This window comes from Molothrus ater, chromosome 2, assembly GCF_012460135.2.
Source record: "Molothrus ater isolate BHLD 08-10-18 breed brown headed cowbird chromosome 2, BPBGC_Mater_1.1, whole genome shotgun sequence".
In the NCBI taxonomy this organism is placed as follows: Eukaryota; Metazoa; Chordata; class Aves; order Passeriformes; family Icteridae; genus Molothrus; species Molothrus ater.
The window spans coordinates 95,237,995-95,250,939 of NC_050479.2; the positions used below are offsets into that span (position 1 = coordinate 95,237,995).

The window sequence follows — 12,945 nt, forward strand, 5'->3', positions numbered from 1 at the left end:
GAGAGGTGGAAGTAGTTTGCAAATGAGAAGTGAAACAGCATTTAACAGTCTGAAACTACAAAGAATAAAATTAATGCTAATTTGAAGGGGGAGAATATTCCCATGCCCCTTGCCTCCCACTTACATCACTTACTGCAGTGATCTCAGGTGAATAATACAGACTGATGCACTTGTCTAACGTGTGGTTTCATACTCACTGTCATTACAATGGAGGAAAAAACCATAGAATAAATAAACCCCAAGGACTCTCTTTTGGAAAGTTCAGAATGGAACATTTTCAAGTGTGGGTACTTGCTAGAGCACCCTGTAAGCTCTTTTTTCCTTGCCCCTCTCATTTAAGCCTTCATCTGCACAGTGACTGCTATTAGGGGCTCACTGAGAAAATGGCTGATACAGAAACCAGTTTATAGAAAAACATTGCTTCTTAGTCTGTATCTGTTTGAAGGTACAGCTGCAAGAGCACCAAGCTCCATTTCATTGCAAAGCAGGGATCAAGTGCTGTGATCAGTTTTAAGAAGCTCTAAAATACTTTGTGGAACAGGATGTGGCCCCAAATTGTCAGATTATAGTCACCAGTGTGAAGCAAGACAATGTATCTCACCAGTAGTGTGGTTAGAAAGTGTGACAGTTCTTCATCTTCAGAGGTTAAGTAGAAAAGCACCTATTCCAGACGCTACTGTAATTCTCTTTGAAGGCAGGATAAAAGTACCGTCTTTGGAAGAAAAAAATCCATAGATTTCTTTTGCAAAAATTCTTGAATGATCTGTTCCTATCTTCTTCTCTGTGTTTTGGGGATTGGGGGGGAGGGTTTGTTGCATGGTAGTTGATTGGTTTACCGGGGGGGTTGGTTGGTTTGTTTTAGTTTGGTTTTTTAATTTTGTTTTATGTTTTCTTGGTTTATTGTTTTACTTGGGGGATTTTTGTTGTTTTGGTGGGGCTTTTTTTTGTTGGTTGGTTGTTTTGGAGGTGTTTGTTTTTGTTTGTTTTTTTTTTCCTTGAAACCATAGGGGTTAAAATCATAATTATATGTTAAAATTCATCATATCTTTTTAAATTCTCTGGTAGGACCTCATGAAGTTTGGTTATTAAAAATGTTTACAAGGATAATTATTGTTTTAAACAAATGCATTTATTAGAAATCAGCTATTTAAGGGGGAAAAAAAGGCCAACCAAACAAAAACCAGAAGAAAAATACCATGGTTCTCTTTTAGAAAGTTCAAGAAGGTGACATTTTCAAAAAAAAAAGAATTTCACATTATTCATGTGTCCTTAAATTTTTTTTTAATCCGTGTCATGGTTTGACACTGGCAAAATGCCAGCACCCCATGAAAATCTATTTTCCCTAGTGTCTGCTGTGAGATGTGACCAGGAATAGAGCAAAGCAGGCTCCAACGTAGGAATAAAGGAAAACAATACTTTATTAACCTACAACTATATGTAAAAAGAAACACACACAGAACTCCAACTGAAAACCTTCCAAAAACATTCCTCCTCCCACCATCAAATTTCCAATACATCACAGTAGGACAAAACCTTGGATTCTCAATTCAGTTACCACCCCTCAGATCACCAACTCTCAGTCCATCACCACACTTCAGATACTCAGTTCTCAGTTCATCAAGAACAGAGGAGTCCCTCTTGTACCACAGGCTTCCCCTGGAAACACAGTTGAGACCTCTTGTGTTTCCTGTCACACGCGGCACCGCCTGGAGATCATTTGCCATCGTGACATCTTCCATCCATGTACAGTGCTCTCACCACTGTACATGGAAGGAAGTCCATACTGCGCATGGACCAGAGCTGCTTTTAGGATTCTCCTTTTAAGGATGCTTTGCCCAGCTCCAAAAAAATCCACAGTCTCTCACTTTTGGGACACCTGTCCCCCCCACATTCACCCCCTGGGGCTGAGGGGCTGTCAAGAATAGAGATCTTCTCCTCCACTGAAGACAGAGGGCACCAACCACCCTCCTCACCCGTTGTCTCTGTTCATGCACTCCTTCACATAATATCACTGCACTCTCTTGACCCCAAGCCATTGCCTCCCCCTAGATGCAGTCTCTGTGTCACAGGAAAAATGTTTCTGTCCATGGCTATACAAGAAAAGTCCAGCCAAAGCCACTCCATCATCTCCTCCCACTTAGGATTCTTCTCAACTTCTTAGGACATCTTTCATTTGCACAAACTTGCATCACACTGGTCCATTTACTTCTATTTCATCTCTGTCTCTCTTCTCATTCAGCTCCAGGAGGATTAGAATTTGTAAGGTTTCCATCATCCAAGAAAAGGGTTAAAAATCTCAGGCTCTGCCTGCCCAGAACTTTCTCAAGGCTGCCGTGCACCTTCTCGCCGCACCCTCCCCCTTTCTCCTTCTCAGCCAGCTGTGCTGCCAGAACAAGATAGCAAATTTCAAGGTGGCACAAAGCACAGGCACAGGCTCTCTCTCTCTCTGGGGGGGCTGCCCGATATCTCTCAGCGCTCCTCCACCCTTCACCTCTCTTCTCTGTCCAAGGCCCGGCCTACCTCACCCGGCCGCAAGGCTTTTCCTCCCCCACCCAGCCCGCAGCCAGGCAGGGGAGCTCTGACCTCTTTCATGGACCAGAACCAAGAGAGAGTTTTCCTGGGAGTTCTCTGCTTTTAACCCTCCATGTTCTCAGAGGCATATCCATGTCCTCAGTGGCCACACCAGGTGCCAATATTCAAATCTCAACACCTATTGGTTTGACCACCAGATTCCCAAAAAACTCACTTCCTTTTCAAACCAGAACAATCCACTATCTTTAATTTTAATCCAATTTCAATTTATGGTAAACAAAAGGCAAAAATCCCTATGAATTTTCCAAAACCTAGCATCTCAACAGCAAAAAGACTATGGATGCTGCTCCTATGTGGGGAAAATCCAGCAGAAAAGGGATATTCAATGCAGCAGGTCTGACAGCACAAGTGACCTGGACAGCTGAGTGTGGATGCACGGTTTCCTTTGGCACATGAAAACATATGCTGAGGAGTTGGAACAATTATTGGGTGGAGGGAAGAGAAGTTAGCAGGTGGAAGACCCAAAGTTGAATCCAGGCTTACTGGTTCTGCTTACTGCTCTTCTCCCTGGAAGTTGGTGCTTTATAGTGATTCTCTATTATACAGCCTGCCCTTCAACAGATATGATGGCAGAAGTATTTCATGGCAGTAATAAGAAAAAGTCTGTATACTTGTAAATAACAGCACACACTGGAATGTTTGAAGCATACAGATATCACTGATGTGTGTTCCTGTACCTATAATGCCACCTTTCCACTAACAATCTTAGCTATTCAACATATTCCCTGTGATGACTATCGTGGAGAAAAGGAATCCAAACATATACAGATTGGCCAAGGAGTTCTCTCCAAAGCATGAGATACCACTGAGAAAACTGTTACCTACTGAGAAACATAAGTATCTGATCCTCTTCAGTTTTCTGAGAAAAGCTCAGGTTTACCCAGAAACAACATATTGGTTCTGATCCATTTCCAGTGCTTTAGGCACTGACTATCCATGGTTCAGCTAAAGTAATTTATTTTTCACAAAACTGTCTTTATTTTTCTCCTGAAGACTAACAGCACTTATGCTGTAAGATTTGGTTCCCATCCTTGATCCTGCAGATATGGCACACACAAAAAGAAGCACTAAACAAAATTTGCATTCTCTGATTTGTGTGAGAGTTGAGGCAGTGGAAAAAGAAATAACAAGAAAAAAATCCAAAAAAACAAGGAAGAAAAAGGATACTCATATCATACAGTCATAGAATGGCCTGTGTTGGAAGAGACTTTATTTAATCCAACCCTCCCTACTTTGGGGGCAGGGACATCTTTCGCTAGACCAGATCACTCAAAGTTCCATGCAGCTTGGCCTTCTACCCTTCCAGGGATGGGGTATCCACAGCTTCTGTGAGCAACCTGTTCCAGTGCCTCACCACCCTCTGAGTAAAAATTTCTTTCTAATATCTTATCTAAGACTACCCTTGTTCAGTTTAAAGCCATTGCCCCATGTCCCACAACTATATATCCTTGTAAAAAGTCCCTCTCCAGCTCTCTATAAGCCCCCTTCAGGTACTGGAAGGCTGCTAGAAGGTATCCCTACATGGACTGAGAATATTCCACAAAGTTCCAAAGGTATTTGACTCCTGTATATAATATTGCATGCCCAACATTATATACTTTCACAGAACTGAGCTACAGTCACCTTTGTGTTTTTCTGCAGCAATAGCATTGCATGGGGTTTAGTTGACTTCCAACAACAGATTTCTCAAAGAAAAAGGTTCACAGGACTAGGATTATAAAGATGAGAATATGAATATTCCTTTTGTAGATCTTGGGTGTGTGTATAGCTAAACCAAAACAAGCTCATTGAACTAAACCAAAACAAGGTAACACTGAATGAAAGAAAGATCAAAGATCTCTGGGCCCTTTCAAACCAAATCCTTCCCAGTGTAATTTAACATATCTGAATACTTCCAGTTGAATGACTAAAAAAAAGATTTTGATTGACTTGAATTTTGACTATTATTTAAGAGCACATAATACATCAAGGAAAGATGGCAGGACCAGGAAAAACCTGGCAGGAAAAAGCTGGCAGTGTAGTAGTGGAAACAGATGGTCTACATGCAAAAACTCAATTATGATTAAGAGAAAGTATTGTTAATAGGGTTACATTTCTAAAGAAGGAGTTCTGCCAAAACCAGTACAAAACAAAGTAGTTATTAAAAATGCAATTGAAGTCATCAATTTATATTAGAAGTCATTTCTCAGCTGAGATGCTAGCATGGAGAATATGTTTGCTTCTACCCTATTACAATATGAATTAAAATACTAAACACCAACTACTATTTCAGTTAGTTATGAAATCAGAATGAAAACTACAGAGCAAAAATGATGAAAATCAAGGGAAGAAAATAATGGAAACATCACAACTTGGATGTCACTTGTTGGCAATTCTTCAACCAGTACTCCAAGACTTAAGAAACAATGTAAAATCAAAATACATTAGGGTCCCATATATTCCAAACTTCACTTACTGTGTCTTGCATAAGACACATACCCAAATTGTTTCTATAGATAATAGAAACAGATATTTATCCCCTGAGGCAAAGTCCCTCCTAAAACCAGTTAACTGAGATACAGTCGTGTTTAAGATGAGATTCTTAAGTCCCCTCCAAAGCTACCGATGCCCTTATTTAGTCTTCTGAAGTGATTAAATGACCTGATGGCACAAATTCAACTTCAAGGGACTGCTGAATACCCACTAGAGATACTCATTTCTAGGAGTGCATAGGAATTTAGTTATTCCTGAAGATCTTGCCCTCTCTATTTAAAAGCTGACTACATGATGAGAAAATCCAATTCTACAAACCCTTTACCCTGATATGTAAACTCTTGGGAATAGGCAAAACTCTGGTCACTGCATACTTCTTTTGCTTCAGCAGGGCTGCTGTCACGAAACAGGGTACATACCGCAATTATTACAGTTAAAAATTCTTGACCTTGTTAAAAATTAAGAAAACTATTACATTTAGCAGCTGTCCCTGGTTCAGGGTAATCATTACTCAGCAAAACTGAAATACCTGTTATTAACATTATTCTCATGCTAAATCCAAAACCCAGAACAGTATCATCTACTAAGAAGAAAATTACTCCATCTCAGCCAAAACCAGGATACCCTCATGATTTCTCCAGTCCTTGCACTGACAGCTGTTCATAAGCCCAAGCATCAAGCAGCCTGGTGTTTATCTATTTGTACCAGAACTAGCTGGGCTTTTTCTATCAACCTGCAGAGGGAAAGTGTTATAAATGGCTATGCAATAGTTGGCTTTCGCTACAATTTATTTGCATTAATTATAAAACTGTAATTGTTTGCAGTTAATTATTGTAAGTGCTAAACTGCTTTTTAAGTATGATAAACTTTTTAATTGTTTGTGGGTAGTGTAAAAGGGGAAGCAAGGCTTTCATAAGATGTAAGCGGGCTTCCATGTGAAGATATGTTTGCTATTGCAAAATGTATATCCAAAATGGAATAAGTGAAGAACAGAAGACCATAAAAGGAAGAGGACCGAGTTTAAAGTGGGGTCAGAAGACCCTAGACTGCCGATGTCTGCAACTACTGAATTGTGCAAAGGCTGCAAAAATCTGAAGCAAGATTGTAGTCAACAAGCCCAAAATAAACCTGCAAAATCACCCAAGGAAGTTAAACAACGGTAACAGTATAAAAGACTGCAGACTGAAGAAGTGGGTGTGCATCTGGCCTTGCCATGCACCCAGGCCTGTAACTGCAAAATTTTGCTTTATGATTGTCCCTTATTAAGATCTATTAAACCTCTTAAAAATTTAAGAGGAGTGGGCTTCCTTTCTCACAGCACATGAGAAGATTTCTGCTGTGAGGCTCTGGAAGATGATGCCAGCAGAGGTGCTGCTTTGTGTGTAGTCTGGAGGTCAACAACTTTGCTAACAAATATTTACAGGCCCAAAACCATTGGTTTGTAGCAATGCTTCCAGTAATTCAGACCACATTCAATAGAAAGGACCCCTAAATCTGGGTGATAGAGTTGGCACATTCTGCAAAAAAGGCATTTTTGATAGACGTATAAATGTAACAGCTCACAGACACAGGTCTGGTTATCAGCACCATGCTTACATGAAAGTGCAATTAATTTTTTGTCTTTTCTACAAATTGTGCCTCTCTGACTTCCTGGTTACTTTCTTGGGCCCCATTCTTTGCACCCTAGAAAGTTCACACCACAAAAAAATCCAAACCAAAGCAAAGAAACCATGACATGACCATTTACAAACTCTTATTCCTCTTTGAAACCACCACATTTCAGTTAACTGACTAGTTAACTAATGACTGGCAGGAGGTATACTGGATCTGGATCTGTATGCAAAGGTGTGTTCAATCTTGCTTCTTCCAGCACAGTGATATCAGCTTTGGCCATATCAAATCACAGAGCAAACACAAGAGTCCTGACAACATCCACTGCTCATAGGAAATAGCAGCAATACCCTTCCACAGCTACATGTTAATGTGACAAACCAGCCGCAGCTGCTTGGAAAGAGCCAAGGTGTTCCTATTTCCATCATTCTTTAGCTCACAGTTCCCCTTTCCAGTGGTTCATTGGCCAGCAAGGTAATTCTCAGTGTCACCCCGTGTCTCTGCAGTGCGGCTTAGCTAAAGGTCTCAAAACTGAGGTGTGAAATGACAGGAACATTTATTACAGGTTTCCACTACTGCACAAGAGCTCTCACTTTTTGCAGCTTGAAATAAACCCAAGTCACAGCACAGAAGCAAGTGCAACCACAGTGGGTTTGAGCAGGAAAAGCCTTCTCAGGAGGGCTAGTGAAGGACTGGTGGGGGGACAGAGGTGGTTCTATCACCAGAAAAAGTACTGGCAACTCAAATTTTCCACTTACACTCAGGCCCTCCATGACACCATAAAAATGAACACAAGAACAGACCACAGAATTAATATAAACCCTGTGAAAGGGGGCTGACATAGACAATTTCTGCTCTGCCTTGAAACAGAAGCCACAGCAATGAAGCTCCACACCGCAGCAATCCTGCTCCTCTTCTGGCTTGGTGTCTTCACTGTGCACAAAGTCAAAGGTAAGTTTGCAACTCGAGAGGAAGACAAGAATTGCTCCACATTGCACCTGTGGTCTCATGAGCAAAATTTATTGTTCCAGACAGCTGATTTATAAGATAAAATGCACAAGAAATACAGATGAAATCTGCAAAAAAGTCAGCTTCATGCAGGACTTCATCTGATATCCTGCCAGATGGTGGCTGGTTTCTGTTTTAATGCAAGGAGAGATTCTGTGCCTGAGAGCCCTTATAGGGTTTCTGTGCAATGGTCTCTCTCTTAAAATCAAAATAATCTTGAAGGCGCAATGTCTTTTAGTCTCACTGATTCCATATACCTGTGTGTACTAGGTTAATAACATTTCATGAAAAAAATCTTTCTTGGATAAGATGTACATTTTCCTTTTTCCAGATAGATTACTTTTATATGAACTTTATTGTATTAATTGTTATTTGTCTTTCTCTAAGTATATAGCCTTCATGCCTCAGATAACGCTATTTTAAAATGTTCTTCCAGTTCTATATCACATATTGCTTACTGTCTTAGTTCTAGACAAATCCTTTGGTACAAACAGAGAAACTATTAATCAGAAGTAAAGGGGAGTAATAGATTTATATAATATCTTCTCTTGTTTCATTAATTCATACAACTGAACATCTTCTTTCAAACTAGTTATGAACACTGAGATGAGCCATGTTTATTAGCCATGCTTTAAAAAAGTTTGTCTGCAGTGCTGGTTAGGTGAGTGACTTTTAAATTAGGTTCCATGGATCATGGAGAAACATGAATATAGACCCATTACAAACATCATCTCATCACAAGGAGAATTCACAAAAACCATGGATATGCAAGCCATATGCAAATCCACAAATATGCACTCAGAAACACAGAGAAAAAGTATCCTCACAAGATCACACCAAACCCAAACCGAGACCTGCTAAGCATTCACAGGGGTATGAAGGTACACAGCCTTCATGCTGACCCACTGCCTCTCCAGCTACATCCCACTACACCCTCCTCCTATTTTCATTGGTGACACAGCTTCATCCAGGCAACAGTGGCTTCATATCACAGACGACAATGTCATTGTCCAGGCTGTGTAATTCGCCCTAAGTGTGACCAAGTTTGAAAAAAGTACACTGAGATGGTCTACAAGAGAGAGAAAAAAGGACTAGAAAGAATGAAAAAAAAAGACCAAATACGCCTGGGAAAAAAGGTAATTCTAGGTGCAGAGCAGTTGGGGTTTGTTCCCAGTCTTGAGAAACTTTGCTGCTCTTCCCTGCATCCGTTCCATGAAGGTTGTGTAGTAGCAGAAGAAATATTTCCAGGACTTGTAACAATTGCTTGACTGTCTTTGAGCTCTTTTAATGCCACATTTTGAAACCAGTCTGAGGCAGTAAGAAATGCATCATGAAACATAAAAAAAACTATGTTCTGTTACTCATTACTAAAGAAAGATCAAGAGAGATATTCCTTCAGGCAAACAAAATCTCAGGAATTAGCAGATCTGCCAGTATCTGTGCAATGGCTATCCCACACCTTCTCCAAAGACTGCTGTACGTTTTTCTCAGCTATTCCAATTATTTCAATAGTGAGACTGTGTGCAGCAGGCTTTACATTTAGCAAGGTGCACCACAACAGCGCTTGGACTTTTCTCAAGCCAGTACTTCTCCAAATTCTTTATAAACAAACCACAGAGTAGAGCAGTGTACTTTTTGTCCCCTGCATGTGTTCCTAAACCTGTCTTCTATGAACAGAAGTAAACCAGAAACTGGCAAGCAGAGATTAATGTAAACTCCATTGTATTTGAGTGAGCTCCCATTTTTACTTATCATCATGTAAGATAACAAGCGTCCAGAAAATTTTATACCAATATTGTGATCCTCTTTCTTAATCACCACTGCATTTCTCTGAATTGTATCAAAATCTTGGAGGAATGCAAGAATTAAGAAGCAGCTCACTCACTGCCTGGGAAATCAGTGTTTTAGTCAGAGGATATAAGCACTTATTCTTCTGGCAGGTATATCTCCCTTTCTATTAGCAATTTTTGTTAATACTACTTTTGGATGTCTGCAGTGAGGGGAATAGGCTCACTTTCCTTTTCTTCACTTTGAGAAGAGGAGGAATTACTAATCCATGTTTAGATAACATGTGGAAATCCATCTAGTAAAGTTCCAGTTTTAAGCATCAATTCCATGAGGGCACTTATTTCCATATGATGCAGTCCTAATTATCAAGGATGCCAAACATCTCTATTGCTATGGAAGCAATGACTCCCTGGTCACAGAATTGCTGTGCAATTGTCCAGGACAATGGGTGAAGATTCATATCTTAACTGAAATAGCAGTAACGTTTTAGAGATGGTAGGATGCATCACAAAAAATAGCTTAGTCTCCCTGGCATAACTGGTATTGTGGCTCTACGTCATGGTCTAACCACAATTGAAGATCTTCTGGATTCATAATTTATTAAGCAATTATGGCTAAATATTAATATTAAGTACCTTTGCAATTTATCTATTTTTCTCTTCCAGGGAGCGCTAGCAGTCAGCCCATGCGCAAATTCAGTTGTGTAAAACTGTCTACAAAGCAGTGGAACATCCGAAATTTTGTGAACTATGAAAAGCAACAAGTACCAATAGATGCCATCATGTAAGTATCTCATGCACCCTCCAGACTTCCTTATGCAAACACAAAACCATCAAATAGGGAGAAGGGGCAGCAGAAGACAATTCTGCTGGCCCAACTCACTAAATCTGGCTAGTCCAGGTCGCCCTTGCAGTTCATCCATGCCACATGGCACCTGAGGGAGTGAGGAGAGAGGAGCAGGCCTCAGAGAGCTGAGAGATGTGTGCTGCTCATAAATAATGGCAGGAAGCTCACTGACCAGCTCAAGTCTTTGTGCCTAGTGAGTGGGGAAAATCTCAACAAGGGCAGAGCAGTCAGAGGCTCCATGCATGAACTGAGTCAAGGGGAAGAATCATGTGAAAGAATATGGGGTAACTCTGAGTCTTGCCAGGAGCTGTGTTTGGTCCTCTGAGCTCAGATGCATGCTTTTTTATCACATCTGGGATCTGCTCCTGGGAGATAAATGTCCATAATGATTGAACATAAATGTCCATAATAATTGAACATAGAATCGCATGTATGCTTCATATTTTTAATATCAGTTTGTATGTATATGACCGTTTATATTACTTATATCCTACACAGGGACATAATGTTTCTAACTGCTGTTATGCCAACTAACACCTACAATCTCCAGCATTTGATATTGTTTTACAATATTTTTCCTCATGTTGTGCATCAAAACCAAGAACAGACCTGTGTTTAGAGACTGGAATTTAATGCCCAGCTTCTTTTTTTTCCTTTTTTGATAGGTTCATCACTGCAGGAGGTATCAGGATCTGTGTAAGTCCTAATCAGAAATGGGTTCAGGCTGCTCTAAAGAGAATAGATGAAAGCCGTGCTGCCAAACGCAAATAATCCAAGCATCTAAGGCCAACCAGCTGGAATCATCATCAGTGTTGCAAGTAACAAGGAAGAAAACCTTAGTATCTGCTTATTTCCTATTTATTAAGTGGCAATAAAATCTTGGAACAAACACAAACTCACCGGAATCTATTCATCACTGGTTGAATGCCTGCAGGCTTCTTCATTTTTTGGTTGAACTCTATTAGTTTGTTTATTTTCTGAAATGCTTGCTAATCTGTATTTACAGCTGAATGTAGATATTATCTCAACCTTGCTGTCCTGATCAGGATGGCATTTAATGGTGAATGACTGATAGTTTAACACAGTGTAGTGAGGATGACCACCCACAGAGCTGTGAGAGTGCAGACCCCCATGCTGATGGAGACCAGAGCATTCTGCATTGAGTCCTGGTTTTAAGAAGGTGCTAAGTTAGTCAGTCACATCTATATAGCCTATACAAACTGATTTCATGCTTCAGTCTATCATCTGATCAGTGCCATATTCAGAAGATGATCCTTGAGTATTCTATTTTTACACACAGTATTGCACTATTAGCTCACTTCACAAAGGTGTGTGAATATTCTCACCAAGGGATGATGTGGAGTAATTCGATGTAACTCAGTGAATGGAACCCTGCTCGGTCATGCCCTGTGGAAGCCTTATCCTACCAATGTCATCTGTGAAGTTACTTCAGTTTTGCCCTCATGTGAAACAAACATGAAACAATTGGTTTGATTTTCCCATTGCTTTTCTCTGAATAAGAACAAGCCATGGCTGGAACCTGTATTTCACAAACTCATAGGAACTCCCTGCCCTAGAGAACTATTTACATAGAAATATCTTAAAAATTATACATAATACTTGCAGAAGGCTTTGAATTTTAATAAACTTACTATAAACCAAATGGCAAGTTTGTTTGCAGGATTATAATGCAGATGGATACTGCTGAAACAGGTCCCAAGATGACAGCATAAATCTGGGAACTCATCGGCTAGTTCAGCTAGAGCTGACACTATTGATAACTCATTACTCAGATGGCTCTGGAATGATCTGATTCCAAGCTTTCTGCATCATATTGTAGCTCACATTTCAGATCATACCTCTTCAAAAGTTCACATACTTCAGAAACAAAGTTCACACCATCCTTGGCTGGTCCCCATGTTATCAGAAGCAGAAATTGAAGGGCTCTCTGTTCAGAGAGAGAAAAGTTGGCATTTGAGGACCTTAAGGAGTAGAGAAGAGGTATAGGCAGAGGTGCTTCTGGAATGAAGTTCCCCTCATATTACCACATGTATACAGGCTGCGCTGCTGCTAACCTATGGGCTTTTCATCCTACGTAACCTCTTAGTGATACTCATGGGACTGCAGCACTTCCAAACTGCACCATAGAAATAAGGTCAGACTACTCTAAAAGACAGTTTTTACAGTTCACTGCCCTGGTCAAGACTTTAGACAGAATTTGTCTCTCATGGCTCACATTTTGTCAGAGCTCAGTCCTGTGTGGAGTAACAGATTTAATTTTCACTATCCAGGACAGGTTTTAAATAGTGCCACTGCTGAGGCAGGGAAAAGAAGGATGACCGTATGTATTACACTACAGAACAGACCAAGGCAGGCTATTGAGTCTCTGTTATAGGGAGTTTTGCTTCCTTACTTAAGTTCTCAATATCAACAAGACTAGAAAAAAATAGTTGTTGTGACAAACTTTGCAAGGAGAGCTTTACAGTCAGAAAGAAATGTTGACAGTAAGATGTTACTGGAGTATCACGCTGTATAAACTGAGTTCAATAATTTTGAATTACTGATCTCAAGGGGCCCGGATCCTCATATTATAGACAACAGAAACACTTCTGTTCCCTTCAGCATCAC

The 12,945-nt window shown here is 40.2% G+C and overlaps 1 protein-coding gene across 1 annotated transcript; it reads left to right on the plus strand.

The window, feature by feature from the left end:
- Nucleotides 1–7,556: 7,556 nt before the first annotated feature.
- LOC118690152 (lymphotactin-like) lies at nt 7,557–11,179 on the plus strand. The gene is made up of 3 exons (XM_036388884.2): nt 7,557–7,626; nt 10,137–10,254; nt 10,983–11,179. Exons 1-3 carry the CDS (start codon nt 7,557–7,559, stop codon nt 11,086–11,088), a joined length of 294 nt encoding a protein of 97 aa, XP_036244777.1. The 3' UTR covers nt 11,089–11,179.
- Nucleotides 11,180–12,945: the final 1,766 nt, after the last annotated feature.

Bases quoted from the DNA above. Each gene is read 5' to 3' on its own strand.
- LOC118690152 (XM_036388884.2), top strand. From the start codon at position 7,557: ATGAAGCTCCACACCGCAGCAATCCTGCTCCTCTTCTGGCTTGGTGTC. The intron at 7,627-10,136 runs GTAAGTTTGCAA...TTTCTCTTCCAG, and splicing joins CACTGTGCACAAAGTCAAAG to GGAGCGCTAGCAGTCAGCCC. The intron at 10,255-10,982 runs GTAAGTATCTCA...CTTTTTTGATAG, and splicing joins GTACCAATAGATGCCATCAT to GTTCATCACTGCAGGAGGTA.